At 45.3% G+C, this 18,869-nt stretch overlaps 1 protein-coding gene across 2 annotated transcripts in view; it reads left to right on the forward strand.

Moving 5' to 3' along the window:
• The window catches only part of ILKAP (ILK associated serine/threonine phosphatase), a 31,272-nt gene that overhangs the window by 9,218 nt on the left and 3,185 nt on the right, over positions 1–18,869 (forward strand). Inside the window, exons 3-11 of one of the 2 annotated variants that reach the window (XM_007452892.1) lie at positions 1–44; positions 518–574; positions 3,783–3,902; positions 5,326–5,452; positions 6,847–6,953; positions 7,355–7,448; positions 7,734–7,821; positions 9,195–9,316; positions 16,300–16,419. The exon at positions 1–44 is cut by the window's left edge and continues 10 nt beyond it. In XM_007452892.1, coding sequence (XP_007452954.1) covers positions 1–44; positions 518–574; positions 3,783–3,902; positions 5,326–5,452; positions 6,847–6,953; positions 7,355–7,448; positions 7,734–7,821; positions 9,195–9,316; positions 16,300–16,419 — 879 coding nt within the window. The remainder of the gene's footprint in view (positions 45–517; positions 575–3,782; positions 3,903–5,325; positions 5,453–6,846; positions 6,954–7,354; positions 7,449–7,733; positions 7,822–9,194; positions 9,317–16,299; positions 16,420–18,869) is intronic. The other variant, XM_007452893.1, reaches the window with a different exon arrangement.

An 18,869-nucleotide genomic window follows, 5' to 3' on the forward strand; every position in this document is an offset into this window, starting at 1 on the left:
TCTGCTCTTTGATGATCTCCCTCCGGCCAGCAGTACTGACTCAGGTACAGTCTTCAGGCTCTCCCAGGTGTGTGTCAACATGTCATCCTGGGATTGTAGTTGTCTCAATCTTTTTCCCTTTCCCCCATTTTCAACACACAGATGTTTTAGGTGTTGGACTGTCTTAAGTTTTGAATCCATGGCATCAGGTAAGGCAGAAAAATCCGCTAGTCGCTAGCCCTGAGAAACTGCATAAAAGTGTTGAGCAGTTTTCTCTGGTTCATTTGAGTGTTTAATATACTAGCTGGAATACGATTTAACTCTTTAAGGCAGATTTTTTTGTTTCCTTTGAAATGATAGGACTTTAAAATAAAATAGGTTCAAGGCATTATTTAGCACTGTATGAGTTGCCACTGGATTGACACAAGAGTTTTGAGTTTATTTCAATGACCTGTGTAGGTGTCCTGGTGGGATGGATTCTGAAACTTAAGCCTCCTCCTGGTTTTGTGGGCTCACTCCATGTTCTGCTGTGTTTCAGGATCGGGGGGACCTTTGCTTTTTGATGATCTCCCACCAGCCAGCAGTGGTGATTCAGGTAAGTGGTAGGGAAAAATGTCCAACATGCTGATGGAAATAATATGCACTATTTTACCCTTACATAAAATTTATTTATTTATAGCTTGTAACAAGCCTTAGGATGATATTAAATCATAATACAACATAAGGTTTATTAAAACTGAATAGATACCGGGCATTTCTTGGCAGTCCAGTGGTTAGGACTCAGTGCTTTCACTGCTGGGGCCAAGGTTTGATCCCTGGTTGGGGAACTAAGTTCCCGCAAAAAAAAAAACCCTAAATAGATACCATTAGGTGGGAGCAAAAAGACACTTAAATGCTACATCACTTTTTGGTGATTATTTTTTACTTCTTGGGGTTTAACCTCTTGCAACTGACTTTTAAGAAGTGAAGAGTCCAGTAATTTACTTTGATCTTTGTCATTAACGTGTTTTTTTTTTAATTAATTAATTTATTTATTTTTGGCTGTGTTGGGTCTTCGTTTCTGTGCAAGGGCTCTCTTTAGTTGTGGCGAGCGGGGGCCCCTCTTCATCGTGGTGCGCGGGCCTCTCACTGTTGCGGCCTGTCTTGTTGCGGAGCACAGGCTCCAGGCACGCAGGCTCAGTAGTTGTGGCTCACGGGCCCAGTTGCTCAGCGGCATGTGGGATCTTCCCAGACCAGGGGTCGAACCCATGTCCCCTGTATTAGCAGGCAGATTCTCAACCACTGTGCCACCAGGGAAGCCCCTGTTATTAACGTTTAAAAGAAAATCTCAGTCTGTCATTCTGGTTTTGCCTTGTTACATTCCTGACAGACGCAAATGTATCCAGCAGAAGTGTCTGAATACATGAAGTGCAGCTAAAGTCTTCTCAGTATCCCTGGTAAATAAGTCGTCTGTTTTATGCCACGTACATTAAAAAGAATTTTGATTTTAAGAAAATGAAGTCAGAATGACACTGCTTTACTGACTGGTACAGACCATGTGCAAGAATTTGAATTCTCGAAATTCAAGACCTTAGTTAATTATTTTCCAGTCAGTCTTTTTATGTTCTCAAGATTCTTTTTATTGATTTGATTTCATTTTTATCAAGCCTATTAACATTGGCTCTACCTGTTCCTGTAAATGTTTAACTTTTACCTTTATGTCCCAATTACACAGAAGGGGAAAATAGAGCCGATTCTTCTAGGTTGTCATATATGACGAATGTATTATTCCACTAACTGAGAACTTCTCACATGGAATTCCCCCAAAGGGAGGGGGAAGGTAGGGCAATGGTGGGGGACAGTAGGGATGCAGGCTGTCCTTTTTCATGTGCAGTTATCCTCTAGTGTAAAAAACCTTCCTTATGTTGTCAAATAGAACACTTGCTGCTTTTCAGGTATATTTTTTGTATTATTAATTCTTTACCATAAATTCATTGGAATTAGTCTAGAAAGTATGGATTAAATTAGGTATCAGTCCTATATTTAGAAAAAGTATCACAATCGTCTTACATAAGAAGTCTCAGGTTTTCAGGCTATGTATCCATACCAAAAATTACAGCATTCTCGTACAATTTACCCTAAAACCTCCCCAATAAAGACAGTGCACTTAGTTAAAATGAAAGTTAACGTGTGCAACTAGGGCTCTTAACAGATTTAATTTAAAAAAGGAAGATTCAGCATAGTTACATCTTAGTTATCCGCAGGGCAAAAGGCAATAAACTAGCAGCGACTTAGAAGACGTCAACACCATTGTTAACAAGCTTGATTTTTTTTTTTTGGATATAGAATCCAATCTTGTATCCAGTATTTAGGCTTTCTTGAGAAGACATATTTTTCTTCTCAAGCAGGCAAGAGCCATTTACAAAAATTGACTGCATTCTAGGCCATAAAGTAAGTCCCAATAAAGAATCAGCTTCATACGTAGACCGCATTCTCTGATGACAATGTGATTCACTTAGAAGTCAATAACAGTTTAAAACATTTCTCTGTTTTTCAATTTAAAAGAAAGGAAGATTCTTTTACATACACATTGGGAAAACTGGAACACAAACAGTAAGTGACAGGAGGCTAATGAAGACACCTTTGGGAAATCCGTGACATTGTCCCAGTTAATTTGCCTTACTATGTGGGGTGGGATGTGTGTGTTATACTGTTGCAGAAATCTGTCCTTTGCAAATAATTGACCTTCTTGCAGGCAGGGACATTTCTTTCCTTTTTTTTCTCAGTACTCAGAAATGTCTGGCAAAGAATAGTTGAATAAATAATAAATGATTGCATATGCTTTTATACCTAAATGCAGAGAATACTTAGGGCCATTTATTGGATACTTGATGGACCAGGCACTGTGATGAATGCTTTACATACCTTCTCCCCAGCAGTTTTCAAACAAGCCCCTGAGAGGACAGTATTCGCCCTATTACGGGTGAAGAAACTGAGGCTGAAGGTTAAGTAACTTGCCTTAAGGGCACACCCCTTGGAAGTGGCAGAACTGAGATTTGAAACTAGATTTCTGTTCCAAAATGCATACACACTGCAGGTGCTCTTAGCTCTGGCTTTGAATACAAATTCGTCCCTTTGCAAGTGGGAAGGGCCTCAGCAGTCCTGTTTTGCCTTTCAGGATACATACAGTTCTTAAAGCCTGATGTTTATTTTAAGCCTTTTTTGGCACTTGTTACTCTTTCTTTTTTTTTTTTTTGTGGTACGCGGGCCTCTCACTGTTGTGGCCTCTCCCATTGCGGAGCGCAGGCTCAGCGGCCATGGCTCACGGGCCCAGCCGCTCCGCGGCATGTGGGATCTTCCCGGACCGGGGCACGAACCCGTGTCCCCTGCATCGGCAGGCGGACTCTCAACCACTGCGCCACCAGGGAAGCCCTACACTTGTTACTCTTTTGAACTGGTTCAGAACATTTCACTTTGCAGATTTTGGAAACTTATTTATAAGTAAGGGCTTGTGGATGTAAAACATCATATATGTGCCATAGCCCCAAGATATGAATGTGTAGTTTTACCACTGAGAAGCCTCTCTTGCATGTCCTCTTATGCCAGTCTGAGCAGGGCCCGGATCTTAATTTGTGGTCTCACACTGTGGGTGCCCAGGCACCGCCCCACCCCTCAAAGTCATAGCCGTGACTGCTTTGCCTCTCTCTCTGCCAGGCCTTTCTCAAATGTCTTTTGTCTCTGAGGGCTGGGAGGGAGCCTGGTCTGCTAGGGACTCTTACCGTCTACAGCTGTGTTTCTGTCTGGCTTTGACTTTATATTTCCAGGTTCTCTTGACACTTCGATATCCCAGGTGGTAAAGAATGAAGGGAAAGGAGCAAAGAGAAAAACCTCTGAAGAAGAGAAGAATGGCAGTGAAGAGCTTGTGGAAAAGAAAGTTTGTAAAGGTTTTCAGACAGTTTGAAAACAAATGTATTAGACTTCATATTGTAAAACAACCCAGAGCAAAAAACAAGCTCAGCTTTCCAACGATGATACTGGATTGGCCAAAACGTTCGTTCTGTTTTAAGTAAAAATAAAAGACATTTTTCATTTTCACCAAGAAGTTCATTGAATAATGTATTCATTAACTGAATGACCTTTTTGGCCAACCCAATACTTCTTTTAATGTCTGTATTTAAGAAGTGGATGGGGTTTCTTATTTGCAAATAGATTTCCAAGTTTACTTTCGCTTCCTCTCTCTCTTTGCTCTCCATGTACATCTGTTACCTTTGGTCAGACAGGAAACCTGCATTTGTCCTTCAAGGGTTAAAAACCACAGGTAGTTCTTACTTAGCCTTCGTCAGAGAGTGTTTAGCTTATTGGCCCCCCAGTTCCTTGTCCCCAGCCTGTTGGTTAGCACTTGGGATTCTGTGAATAGCTCAGTAGGCAGGTCCCAAGAGACAGCCTGAGGCTGGAAAAAGCAATTGAAATTTGTAGTCAGCTTTGTAACATGTCACAGTGAGTGGGGAAGAAATGAAAAGTATCAGCTAAAGAGAAAAACTGGATTTTCACTTATTGCACCGGCCACTTTGTCTTGTGCCATAAGTGGTCTCAAGGCAGAGGCTGTAGGCTGCAGTGGAGGTGTGAGAGGACCTGCTCCGCCTCTGCTGTGAAGACGTGCGCTCAGCTTGGCTTGTCACTGCCTTGAGCCTGGAGAGCACTGTGCCTGCCACCAGCCACTCTTCAGAAAGCGCTCATTCTATCACTTCTATGGCTCTAGGTGTCAGAAAAAGCTTAAACCAGCCATTAAAGAGAAATTTCTGCACCTCCAGTGAACTCCTTTTTCCTTTCCTTCCTCAGTTAAAGTAAAAGCAGCTGATCTTACCATTTGTTCAAATTCTTCCAGCCTCAAGCATGGAAATATATATTTCCAGTGTATCCAACAGGGCATTAGGGATAAACTCTACTTGCTTGCATTCCTCTAAACTAGAAATTTTTCTGTCCTTATTAAATTATTGACAGACTAGATTTGCACAAAATTCCTTGCCCCAGTTCAAGTCCCACTTCTGTGGGATGACAGTACATTCCTTGCTCTGGTGCTTTGACTTAATGCCCTCGCAAGAGGAGCCATTCTGTACTAACTTGCTGTCATCTGCTGTCTCCTTTCCACTGCTCAGCCTTGCAGAGGCCGGCCCTGTCCAACAGTGGTCTGAATCTTGTAACAGACTTGCAGCCCGGGAGATGCCTTGAGGGGTATAGCTTATTTGTTTGCAGCATTAGGGCATTGCTGAGTAGAACAACCATAGTTCCCTCTCATTTGCTCTGGGACTAGGGCTTCTGGAGAGAAGGGCACAGTTTTGTATTGGCTTTTTGTTCTCTTTTTCTTAGGCTCTTCGGTGATCTTTGGTTTGAAAGGCTATGTGGCTGAGCGGAAGGGCGAGCGGGAGGAGATGCAGGACGCCCATGTCATCCTGAACGACATCACCGAGGAGTGTAGGCCCCCCTCCTCCCTCATGTGAGTGTCTGTGCTCCAGCAGCCTGATGGCATAAAAGTCTCTGTTCTGATGGGAACTTTGAACTGTATCCAGTTTGTGTTTATTAGAAGGATGTATTTCTTGAGCTGCTTGGTTCAACATCAGTAGTTCTCAGCTGGGGTTGGTTTTGCCCCCCAGGGATATTTTTGGTTGTCACAGTGGGGGATGTACTACTGGCATATGGTGACTGGAGGCCAGGATGTTATCCTGTAGTGCACGGGTTAGCCCTACAACAATTGTCCTGCTAAACTTGAGAAACCCTGCTAATTGGGAAATGACTCTCCCTATTTTGGGTCTTGGGGTGTGCTGCTTTCCACCAGTACCTGAAGAGGTTCTGGCAGATAGTATTCTTATTCTCTGACCCGGGAGATAGAGGGAGAAGCTGCTAATTACAGAGGCGAATGGTGACCCGGGAGAGCTAGTGCACATAGTGAGGGCCCAGAAAGAGCAAAAAAGCAGAAATGGCATCAAGAAGATTTCCTGCAGTTGTACAAACTAAAGTGAAGGAAAAGGCATGGAGGAAAAGCCATTGCTCACCAAGAGCAGGAATATGCTTTGGAGTTGCTTTTGAACCCAGGAAAGGGGCTTCTGGAGAGCCCCACGGGGGTAGGTATTTTCGGGATAGATTTAATTGAGGAACACTAAGCCATAACTAGCAAATACTACGCTGTAATATTCTGAGTTAACAACCACATGAAATTTATTTTTTCATGGCTTGTGATGTCCCAAATTGAAAAGGAATTCCAAAAATGTTTGAAAAAAGAGCAGCTCTGCAGAATAAATGTCATTTCTCATAGGCATTTTTGTTCTATCCTTTTTGAAACAGTTTTTTAATGACATTTATCCTATTTATGTTTTTTGGCAAAACTTGAAAGGGGAACAGGAATAAGACTAGTAAGATAGGCTTTAAGAATTCTATATTGGTCAGAGTTTGAGCAGGAATTCTAAAATTACCTATTCTCTCTCTCATAGATTTTTTTAAATAATTTTTTTAATATCGTTGTTGGAGTATAATTGCTTTACAATATTGTGTTAGTTTCTGCTATACAACAAAGTGAATCAGCTATAACTCTTACAGATATTTTTGACCGTCTTGGATCAGTAACTGTTTATCTGTGTGTTAGTGTTTGAAACTAAATCTGCTTTAAATAGAAAAAAGTTCTGAATTTTAGTTTAGTGAAAAATCAGGGTTAAGAGATCTTGATTTTTAAAAACAAGTGTGAGTTTTTAATTCTGAATTTAAAAATGTCACGGAAGTTACTTAAATGTTTGTCTCAGGTAATGTTAATGTTCGCTGTCTAAGAGTTAACAGCTTTTATGGAGAGGAGTAGTCTTTGGTGTGAGAATCTCTCTGACTCTCAGTTCATTGTTCCAGTACCCGGGTTTCATATTTTGCTGTTTTCGATGGACATGGAGGAATTCGAGCCTCAAAATTTGCTGCGCAGAATTTGCATCAGAACTTAATCAGGAAATTTCCTAAAGGTGAGACTGACAGCTAAATCGGTTCATGTTCATCTTGGTGTTGGCTGTTTGTGCTGATTAGTGACATGTCACTGGCTTTAGCAAAGAGTCCTTGGTGACTCTAAAAGAGCAGGGCTGAGAGGAGGTGGCTCCGAGGTGAGCAGGTGCAGTGGCCGTGCAGGTGTGCCTAGTATGGAACTGCTCGTGTCTCTGAGTGATTGGCCCCTCTCGTGGAATGTCTTTGGGTACAAGTGAGTGTCTTGCCTTTGTATTTGGGAGACTACTAAAACCAAATGCAGATGGCACTCACAGGTGAGGAAGCACAGATTGTGCTTGGTCGTAATACAGGAACAAAATGACAGTGGCGGGAGGATAATCTTCCCTCCTTAAGAGTTTGTTTTCTTTTGTTCCTTCTGTAATAGGAGATGTAATCAGTGTAGAGAAAACCGTGAAAAGATGCCTCTTGGACACTTTCAAGCATACTGATGAAGAATTCCTGAAGCAAGCTTCAAGCCAGTAAGTGTAATAACCACATGAAGACACGTGAGTGGAGTGCGCGTGTTGTTTTCCTAAACGCATTCCAGGCCTTCTACTGCAGTTTAATGCTAATGCTCACTGTCTGAAAAGTTCCTAGCACCAAGTAATCTCTCACAACTTGACAAAATCTGGAAAAGAAAAAAGCACGTATCAAAGAAACCATCCATTTTAAAAGTGTAAGACACTCCCCATTCAGCTCTGGAAATTAGTCTCAAAGTGCTAGCGTGTTGGTGGTGACTGTATTTCTGATGTGTTTCCCCCCAGGAAGCCTGCCTGGAAAGATGGGTCCACCGCCACCTGTGTTCTGGCTGTAGACAACATCCTTTATATTGCCAACCTCGGAGACAGTCGGGTATGTGACACCGGAGCCACCTACTTAGATAACAGCGCGTCACGTGGGAGAAGAGCTGTAGGAGCACCTGCTGAATAAGGTTGCAGCGACGATGGCTGGGTCGGAGTCTTCCTTCTTGTGGGGTTGCTGCAGGGGTTCTGCGGCAGCGTTTAAGTTCTGGGTCAGGGAACAGCAGCTGAGCTTGAGGCTGTTTGTTCTCTGAGAAGGCTTATACCCTGTCTGTCAGATACAGAGCTGTGAGTTGGAATTTAATTGGCCTGCAAGTACCTTAAATATTCATCTTCATTTCTCTGACCTCAGGCCATAATGAGTGAATAACTCCAAAGCTGTAGCTAGAAAGTGCTAGATGATGTGACATATATCCGTTGAGCCCAGTACACATAGCTGAGGGAGAAACCCGATGATTTCCCACTGGTGACATCCTGTGTCCCAGTCCCAGCTGTGGGGAATGACTCAGAGCTGGAGGGCGGTGCTCTGCAGGGTCTCTGCAGTCCCTCCCACCTCCCCTGCCAGGAGCGGATGTTCACCTCCATTGCCACTTGCTTTTCAGCCATTCTCCATGCTTGTTCAGCAGTCACTGGACAAAGTGACCTTCCCACTCTTACTAGCATCTTCAGACGTGGAAATAGCTGCTCCCACCCCTGTTGCTTTTAGGGTGATCTATAAATATGGAGCGCTAGGAGCTGTAGCATCACAGATGACAGCCCTGCCCTAGTAGAGTTCATATTCTGGTGATGTTTTAGTGGGTCTGTCTAGTGGACTGTCTCTTGTACATAGGTGTTTAGATCAAAGGACTTAAAAAAACAACATGAGTAAAACTGGCCAAAAAATGAGAGACTTTGGAGTCAGGCCCAAGTTTGAGTCCTGGCCTTGCTCTCTGACTCTAGGCACGATGCTTATCCCCTGGGCCTCAGGCTTCCTCCTCTGTAGAATAAGAGGTTTGTCCCGAAGTTACCACACAGTAAACATGGTGGCGGGAACCCACGGAGAGGTACTTGGTCAGCCCACCGAACTGCCCTCATCTTTGCCATTGTAAACTCTTGGAATGGTAACGCCTAAAGGGGCCTTGGTACCTGTTAGGTCCTCCCTTTCACATCACAGATGAGAAGATAATGGCCTAGTGAGGGTGAGCAGTGAGCTGTGGTCGACCAGCAGAGTTTGCACCAGAGTTGAGACCCAAGCCCGGGGCTTCTCTCCCTGAATTTTTTTGTGACACCACTTTGCTACTTGTACTTTTGATGCTTGATCCACTGAACTCAAGTTTGTCAGCAGGAGGCTGAATCTGAAACTCCATTGTTAACCTTTCTTCAGCTGTCAACTTTAGGTGCTGGGCTCATTAAATTTCACAGCCATTGTACTCTCCATCTTCCCAGGCAATCCTGTGTCGTTACAATGAGGAGAGTCAAAAACATGCAGCCTTAAGCCTCAGCAAGGAGCATAATCCAACCCAGTATGAAGAACGAATGAGAATACAGAAGGCTGGAGGGAATGTCAGGTAACCGGGGAGTGACGGGAACTCGGGAAGGAGGGTTCACTTATGTAAAAGCAGCCTTGAGACCTCTGAGGGTGGAACGTTCTGTGTCACACAGTCTTCAGCGTAATGAGAGTCTGTATGAGGTCTCACCTGGTGAAGTTGAAGTAGGTGAACGAGTGTTGTAGGATTTCACCTGTGTCCAGGTGGGAGCAAAAAACGTGTACAAGAAACATGCTGCCCTACGTTTGCAAAAGGAGGAGACCTGTCTCAAATTCAAGTTCACCGTTTGCAGCATTGTCTCTGGTCCTGGTAACTCTCATAAAAGCTGTCATTTGTCACAACCCGGTAAGCTGCAGTTTTCGGCAAATTCTCCAGAGAGAAAATCTAAAGTGGTTAAGACAGTAAATGTAAGACAGTGTGTGCTGATCACCTCTGGTCTTCCTGGGGAACAACTTATCTAGCCCAGACAGCCGCTCTTACCTGGCTGCGTCCACGGCAATTCCAGTTCATCTCTCTTTACACCTTTGAAGAGTGTGTGCTGGCTCTAGTTTATCATCTGCCATCTCTCAGGTAGTTAAAGGAGGGCTTAAGTCTTTTCTGCAGTTTAGGAGAATTACACTTTAAGGACATTGCATTATGAATTTGATCAGAGGTGTTTTCTGGTTCATCTTACAGTTTGACCCCATGAGGATTTTGTCTCCTGTTGGAGATATGGGAGAAGTAATATATCAGGGTAAGAGTGCAGTTATTTGTCCTTGGATGTGTAGTTCCTCTTGTTGTTTATTTGGGGCAGTTTGTATTATTGCTTCAGGCTGTTTCTAGCCAGGGGTGCAGGGAGGTCTCTGGAGAGCAGTTAGAATTCTTAGGGTTGGTTAAAAAAACTCCTGGGTTAGTCAAAGGTGATTTGGGTCTTGGTTGTGGCTGTCTACATGAGCATCGACGGAACTGTAGGCTGGGTTCAGACGTTGGCCAGTGCTCTGTGCCTGACTTCTCCCCAATGACTGCTGTGGAAGTTAATGCCCGAGAATGTGACCCCAGTGTTAGTGTCAGCATCACCTTTTCTGCCCTTTATTATAACTTTAAAATGCTGCTTTTGCCTGAACTCCTTGAAAAGATTTTGACATTGGCAGTCCTATGGCTGAAAGTAAGATTAGCTGCATTGCATTTACTTCCTGTTTCCCCGTCCCTACTTGCTAAGAACAGTGTGGGCTTAGGGTGAGCCCCTCAATTTAGAGAAACGGGGTGGGAGGCTCAGAGACAGCAGGGGCTTTCTGTTCCTGAGCAGCAGGGCCAGGCTGTGGCCCATCTCCTGCCTGAGGCCAGGGGTGGCATGCTTTTTCTTTTCCTTCACCCCCTCCTCCTTTTATTATTAAAATTTTCAAACATGCAGAAAAAATTTTAAAAGAGTAAACATTTCAATATCTACCACCTAGATTCAGTAGTTAACATTTTGCCATTTTGCTTTGTCTGTTTATGTGTGTGTTTGGCTGAACTATTTAAAAGTTAGTTGCAGACATAACACCTAAGAAAATAATAATTCCTTAGGTTGTATTAGGATATCTAATATCCCGTCTGTACTCATATTTCCCCAGTTGTCCCCACAGTGTCTCTGTTTGAAACCAGGGTCTGGTCAGTGTTCGCATCTACCTTGGACTCATATCTTTCCGTGTAGAATCGTCTCCACTTGTACTAGGCTTGGATCATCACTAGTCAGCACTTGTATAGGGTCACCAGTGCTGTTTTTTCATAGTATCGTTTAAGTTGCTTGTGTGTATTTCTTGTAAACTAGAAGTTAGGTCTAAAGGCTTCTTTAAATTCAGATAAGACATTTTCAGCAAAAATATTTGATGGGGGATGCTATGTACTTGATAGTCCCTCACTTCAGTAGCCATGTAAGGTCACTGGTGTGATACTGATTCCATGCTGGCTACCATGGCTACCATGTGGTGACAACAGATGGCTCCAGAGTGAAAGGACGTGTTTCCGTGTAATCAGCCCATGATCCGGGGAGATACACTTGAGCACCTTGTGAACATTGTGGCCCACCAGCCTTTCAGCTGACGGTTTTAGCATCCCTTAGTGATCCTTGCACGAATCATTTATTTCACAGGGATGGCAAAGATGATCATCTGCTTCTGTGCTTCCTTCTACGTGTATTGACAGGCATCCTATAAAGAAAGGCTTTCCTTCATCAATAGGGGATGAACCATAGTTTCTCCCTGAAAGCAGGGTAAATGTTGAATTCTTTAATCACCATTTGCAGAGTGAGAGCCACCCACAGTTGTGGAAACTAGTGTTTTCTTTCCCTTCTCTGCTTCTCTCCATCCCCTTTTCCTTGCTCCATGAGTCACTGCAGGTGCCTTTATGTATTGGAGGTGCTGATTCTAGCTGTAGAGGCAGGGTGCTCTGCTGCCCACATGACCTCATCTGTGGCCAGTGGGAGGGAGCTTCGGCTTGCTTCAGACACATCTGCCTTTGTCTTAAAACTGAGCTCCATATGCTGGGGATGCTTGTTTCAACTGCAGTGTCATCAATTCTGTGTCTGTTCTAGGACAGAGCCAGGAAACACACACACACACACACTCACTCTCTCTCTCTCTCTCTCTCTCTCTCTCTCTCTCTCTCTCTCTCTCTCTTTAAGCTGTGAGCTTAGACTGCTATTTCTCATTCACATTGGACACTTACAGGGCTTTCTCTTAACTTCTTTGATTCAGTAGTTGTAGTGTCTTCTTTTATGCTGAAAATCTTGGTTCCTAACAACATTAGTATATTTATTTGCCAAAATAGCTTGGAAATCATAGTATCAACAGTATCACTGTTAATGAATTTGAGTTCCTTGTGGTTCTCTTATCTTTAGTCTGTGCTTCACTGAGGATATACAGAGTACTGTGTGTAAACATGGAATAATTATTTTCACTGCAGTTTTGTTACACTCTGTTTATTATGATCATTAGTTTCAGTTTGCTTTCAACTTCAGGGCTTTTCCTGCTGGTGGGAATGTAAAATGGTGCATCTGCTGTGGAAAATAGTTTGGCAGTTCCTCACAAATTAAAAATAGATCTATCGTCACAACATTGTAAATCAAGTGTACTTCAATAAAAAATAAATTTAAAAATAAATAGATCTACCATATGATCTAGCAATTCCACTCCTGGGTATATACCCCCCAAAATTCAAAGCAGTGGATTTGAAGAGATAGGCGTGCACCCATGTTCATAGCAGCATTTTTCACAAGAACCCAAAGATGGAAGCAACCCAAGTGTCCATCCATAGATGAAGTGATGAACAAAATACGGTTTCTCCATACAATGGAAATACTATTCAGCCTTAACAAGGAAGGAAATCCTGTCGCATGGATGAACCTTGAGGACATTTTGCTAAGTGTTAGAATAACCTAGTCACAGAAGAGTGACTGCTGTATGGTTTCACTTATATGAAGTCCCTGAGTGGTCAGAATCGTCACCGGGACAGAAAGTAGGGTGGGAGTTGTCAGGGGATGGGGAGGGGGAGTTGGTGTTTAATGGCCGCAGAGTTCAGTTTGGGAAGATGGGAAGGTTTTTGGAGATGGATTGTGGTGATGGTTGCACACCAACGTGAATGTACTTAATGCCACTCAACTGTACGTTTAAAAGTAGTTAAGGGCTTCCCTGGTGGCGCAGTGGTTGAGAGTCTGCCTGCCAAGGTAGGGGACACAGGTTCGTGCCCCGGTCAGGGGAGATCCCACATGTCACGGAGCAGCTGGGCCCGTGAGCGATGGCCGCTGAGCCTGTGTGTCTGGAGTCTGTGCTCCGCAACGGGAGAGGCCACAACAGTGAGAGGCCCATGTACCGCAAAAAAAAAAAAAAAAAAGGTCTTAAGGGACTTGCCTGGTGGCACAGTGGTTGAGAATCTGCCTGCCAAAGCAGGGGACACGGGTTTGAGACCTGGTCTGGGAAGATCCCACATGCCACGGAGCAACTGGGCCCGTGAGCCATAACTACTGAGCCTGCACGTCTGGAGCCTGTGCTCTGCAACAAGAGAGGCCGCGATAGTGAGAGGCCCGCGCACCGCGATGAAGAGTGGCCCCCGCTCGCCGCAACTAGAGAAAGCCCTCGCACAGAAACGAAGACCCAACACAGCCAAAAATAAATAAATAAATTTATTTAAAAAAAAAAAAAGTTAAGATGGTAAATTTTATGTTACATGTATTTTTACCACCATTTTAAAAATGAAAACCCCCCCGCATTTACGTGGTTAATTATCTAAGTTAAATAAAAGGCACAGTTAGACATGCTTTCGTCTCTGTTCCCTTCACCCTTATTTCATGATTCTTTCCAGTGTTTCTTTTTACAAAAGTAAGCAAATCCACGTATGTATTTTTATTTTCCTACTTGCTTATACTGAAGGTAGTATACTGTATGCAGCAGTGCGTTACACCTTCAGGTGACTTCCTCGGAGAAGGTGAAAACAGTTTTGTGTTTATTTTACAAGGAAGGCAACTGAACAGCTGAAGGAAAACTTGCACATGTAGCATTGAGTGTCAGATTTGCAGTACTTGTGCTGGTACAGGTCTCTGATGGCAAAAAGAAACAGTTCTGGAATCATACCTGCAGTCTTCTCTATAGCACCCATCGTATTAATACACCGGATCTTGGCATCTGCAATCTTGGGATGGTCAGAAGAGGATGGAGCGTCCACCTCCCAGCCTCAGCTTTGTGAGCCTGTCAAGACCACTGAGTCCCTGCATTCGCTCACCTGCCAGAGTTGCTGAAGTCCGAGCAGGGTCTGGCTTGTCCTCACAGCCAGATTGGCTGTCTCAGTGCCTCTCTCTCCGATTGTGAAGGGAGAACCGGAACAGAAAATGGCAGCAAAAAGAGCTACGATCAGGGGACTCTGTTGAACGACTTTCCCACCAATAGAACAGCAGTCCTCTGATGGCTGGGCAGCTGGGAAGGAGATGAGGGACAAAGCGGCGTGGAGCAAAAGTCGCTTGAGGGCGGGAGGCCAGGCCTGTGGACGATTGGTACCGAGGGAGGGCACGTGGGTCGTGAGTGTGGACCTCAAAGCCCACTCCCTCCTCAGCATGGTGGTCTTGGGGGAGAGCTTTGAGGGTAGCGGGAGGAGTGGGTTTTCAGCCGTTTGCTGAGGGAGAACCCGCTGCAGAGCACGCAGCTTCCTATTGTGCGTTTAGGAAGCTGGCCGCGTATCGGGTGCGCGTGGAGGAGCTCTGCTGAGGGGGATTGGAGCGCGCCGGGAGGTGCGAGCCCACACATCCACGTGGCTGGTTCCGGACAGGTCTCGTCGGGTGTGGTCCTGTTCCAGTTGTCACTGACCATGAAGGCAGGTGGTGTGGCTTCATGCTCTTGTGATGCACAGCCTTAGAGCTGGCACTGGCCTCTGGAGCTGACTGGCGTTTGCACACGCACGTCTTAGATAGGCTGTCACGCTGAGTGCAGGCAGTGACAGCCAGCTTGCAGTGTCCGTTTCTGAAGTGTAAGTGGCTTTTCCTGGGTCTGCGATTCTGTCCGTTGTTGCTTTCTCCTGTCACTCCAGTAGTTGAGTGAGTGTAAGATTTCCACTCTGTGTAGAACTTTGCTCAGTAAACAAGAATGGAAATGGCAGCTTCTGTGTTGTGGCGCACACATTTTTCTTCATTAGACTCAGGAATTGTTCCACGTTTTGTGTACTGAGTTGTGCTGGTAGTAACTGGGGCTTTGGGACCTGCCATTGCACACAATCTCGTTGAAAGAAGCCGGGTTTATGACTCGGGGGTGGGGTTGGGTGCGCACCAGGCACCCAGGTCCTTGGTCCTGCAGAAGCGCTTTGCTGGCTTCTCGCAGTGCTCATGCTTTGAGCTCCTTCCTCAAAGGCGCTCCTGAGGCTGAGGGATCCCGCCCCCCGCCCCACTTCACTCTTCAGCTTGGCCCCTGTGCACTTCGGCCCCTCTTGCTGCGCGTTCTACTGTTTGCACTTGAGAAGACTGCTCAGCTCTTCACAGACACCGGCAGAAGTCTTCGTTGCTGGTGATTCAGCTGTGACCACTGGGAGGGTGAGGGCGACTTTGTGGGCACAGTGAAGGGCCAGGGGCCAGGCTGAGCTCTGACTCTATGAGACAGCAGCCCAGACCGAGGCAAGCAGCTTCTGGCCATGTGTGTCCATCACACAGCATCTCCAGAGCTTGTTCCATCGTTTGGGAGCCCCGTGGTGACAGTACACAGCTTTGCTGTTTGCTGAGTGCTCTGACGTACCTTGTCGAGCGTGGGTTCTGGTTTTACACATGAGGGTCTAGATGCTTGGGAGGTTGCAGCTGTCCGAGGTCACACAGCAAGTACACCGCCAGAATTGTCCTTGGGAGTGTCAGGCTAGGGACTGTTTCTCCTGCTGACAGAACTCTGTCTTACAATGTGGAGTCCTTTTATAGGTCACCTTCCCATCTCCCTGTCCCTCATCTAAAAATAGAATGGGTGGAAGTATAATGCTGTGCAGAACAACTCTGCCATTTGTATTTAAGTCACATTAAATCATTTTCATACCCAGTGTAAAGAAAACTCGCTTCCAAGTCTGGGAATAATCACTTTCAGGTATTTTCTGAATCTGATTAGAGTGAAATGCAAAATATCCCTCTGTTCCAGCTATTCTTAACTCTGGTGACATGGTTGAATCACGTGAGAAGCTTTAAGATAAAAATAAAGCCAGGTCCCCATCTAATCAAGTTTGACCCTGGGCTGTGGGCAAATCAATGGATTAGGCCCAGGGCTGCCATATGCCAGCTAGAGGGGGCGCTGTCCCCATCAGTGTGCTGTTGGGCTGAGGAGCCAGGGGCAGCAGGAGTGTGAATGACCTCGAACAGAGAAGACTCAGCACAAAGATGCTCAGACGCTGCTGTGTATTAGAGGCTAGAGATGTGCATTCCACAGGTTACGTCTTTTACTCTATCCCACTTTTCTGCTTTTAAGATCGGATTCTGAGTACTGTGACCGTGATCTGTCAGATGGAATCTGAATTTGCTTTTCCCCTCATTTTAGGGACGGGCGTGTCCTGGGTGTGCTGGAGGTGTCCCGCTCCATTGGGGATGGGCAGTACAAGCGCTGTGGGGTCACTTCTGTGCCAGATATCAGACGCTGCCAGCTGACCCCCAACGACAGGTAAAACCTCCCAGAGGCACAGGTGTGCACACACATGGTTTTGTTTCTCTTCTGATTTCTTCCAGTTTGTGTAGTGAACCTGGGGTGGGCAGCAATGTCTCGGGCACTGTGCTAGGCCCTAGAGGTGCAGGGATAGATAAAATACCGTTTCTGCTCTCGTGGGGTCCACATTTTGCCGGGGGGAGCACCTGTGAATGGGCGGTTCCAGTCTAGTGTGTCTTAAGAGTGTGGGGTGCTCTGGGAGACTTTGGCCGTGGGGGGAGAGAGGCATCCTTGCTGGAGAAAAGAGAAGGGCTTTTTGGCAGAGCGGATACAAGGGACAGGATGGAAATGTGGCCAGGCAGATGCCATAATAGGGAGTCAGGAAAGTGATGGCAGGGTACCTGGGGACAGATTGTAAAGGCCTGGATTCTTTGCTGAGGAGCTTGAATTTTAGCTCATAATTGGTGGAGAATCCTGGGAGGTTTTTAAGCAGAGTCAAGTTACGTTGAGAAAGAGACCCCTTGTTTAACTGTCCAGCCCCTAATTCTGAGCTGCTTGAAGGTGAGGCACCATGCCTAGCGACAGAAGCCCTCAGCAAGTCAGTGTTGGAGGCTGGAGTAGGACGGAGCCCAGCGGCCAGTTAGGAACTGATGCACTGGCCCTTGCTGTGGGTGGGGATGGGGGAGGTGAACTAAGGCAGCAGTGGAAGGAGACCAGGGAGGCCAGTGATGCGAGGGAGGAGCCTTACCCCGGCCCCCCACCTGCTGAGCAAGCGTCTTGGGACACGGTTCCATCAGTTCCTCTGGTTTTCTAGATGATGCCTCAGGGGAGTCTCGTCTGTCCCCACATTAGACCAGGCCCCCTGTTGTGTGTACTGCTCAAGCTCCCTCTGCTTTGGATCATGGTTGTGTGTTTGTATGGCCAGTTGCTTAGGGTCTCTCACCTCAGTGGAAGGGGCCGGCACCTGCTTGGACCTGTGCCCTGCTAGGTCCCAAGCACGAACTATGTGCCTGGTAGATACGTGTTGAATGAATGCCCAGTCAAAAGAGGAAAACCAGGACCTGGGTATTAAAATGAGGAGAAAAGGGTGTTAGATCTATGGGGGAACTGTCCTAGGAGAACCAGAACTGTCTCGTCTCATCCATCATTGTTCAGAAAGACTTTCCTTGGGAAGTCTAGAGGGGGCTTTGAAAGGGAGGTAGTCCTGTTCTCAGATGGTAAAAGTGGAAGGTGGTTCTCCCTTCACGTGGGGAGTGAGTGCTTGAGAACATTCCTTAAGTCCACAAACTGTCAGTTTTATTGGGTGGGCCAAAAAATGCCTTTGGTTTTTTAAGTAAAAATAAAAGACACATTTTTCATTTTCACCAAGAACTTTATTGAAGAACGTATTCACCCTTTTGTTCCACTACCTTCTGCCATTTTTCAGGCAACTTCACAATCCCATCTTCGCAAAACTTTTTATCTTTTTGAGCAAAGAACTGTTCCAGGGGCCTTTTACAGTCCTCCAGGGAATCGACATTGTTTTCCATTGAGAGAATTTTGTAAAGACTGAAATAAATGGAAATCCGAAGGTGCAATGTCTGGTGAATACGGTGGATGAATCAAACTTCCCAGCCAAGCTGTAACAGTTCTTGCCTGGTCATCAAAGAAACATGCAGTTTTGAGTTATCCTGCTGGAAGATTATGCATTTTCTCTTGACTAATTCTGGACACTTTTCGTCGAGTGCTGCTTTCAGTTGGTGTAATTGGGAGCAGTACTTGTTGGAATTAATCGTTTGGTTTTCCAGAAGGAGCTCATAATAGAGGACTCCCTTCCAATCCCACCATATACACAACATCACCTTCTTTGGATGAAGACCGGCCTTTGGTGTGGTTGGTGGTGGTTCATTTCGCTTGCCCCACGATCTCTTCCGTGCCACATTATTGTCACTTTTCATTGGCCATCATGATTTGTTTTAAAAACGGAACATTTTCATTACATTTCAGTAGAGAATCACATGCGGAAATGTGGTCAAGAAAGTTTTTTTCGCTTAACTTACGTGGAACCAAAACATCAAAGCGATGAACACAACCAAGCTGGTGCAAATGATTTTCAGCGCTTGATCTGGATATTTCGAGTGTGTCGGCTGTCTCCTGCGTGGTATAACGTTGATTGTTCTCAACTAATGTCTCGATTTGATCACTGTCTACTTCAACTGGTCTACCTGACCGTGGAGCGGCGTCCAGTGAGAAGTCTCCAGCACAAAACTTCACAGACCGCTTTTGACACATTCGATTAGTCACAGCACCTTCTCCATACACTGCACAAATCTTTTTTTGCATTTCAGTTGCGTTTTTACCTTTCTTGAGATAATCATAATATGCCGAAAATGTTGCTTTTTTTCCTCCCATCTTCAGTATTAAAACGGCTACACAAAAATTCACCAATTTTGATGTCTTTTTTTTTTTTTTTTTTTTGCGGTACACGG

Source organism: Lipotes vexillifer, unplaced genomic scaffold, assembly GCF_000442215.2.
Source record: "Lipotes vexillifer unplaced genomic scaffold, Lipotes_vexillifer_v1.1 scaffold652, whole genome shotgun sequence".
NCBI lineage: Eukaryota > Metazoa > Chordata > Mammalia > Artiodactyla > Lipotidae > Lipotes > Lipotes vexillifer.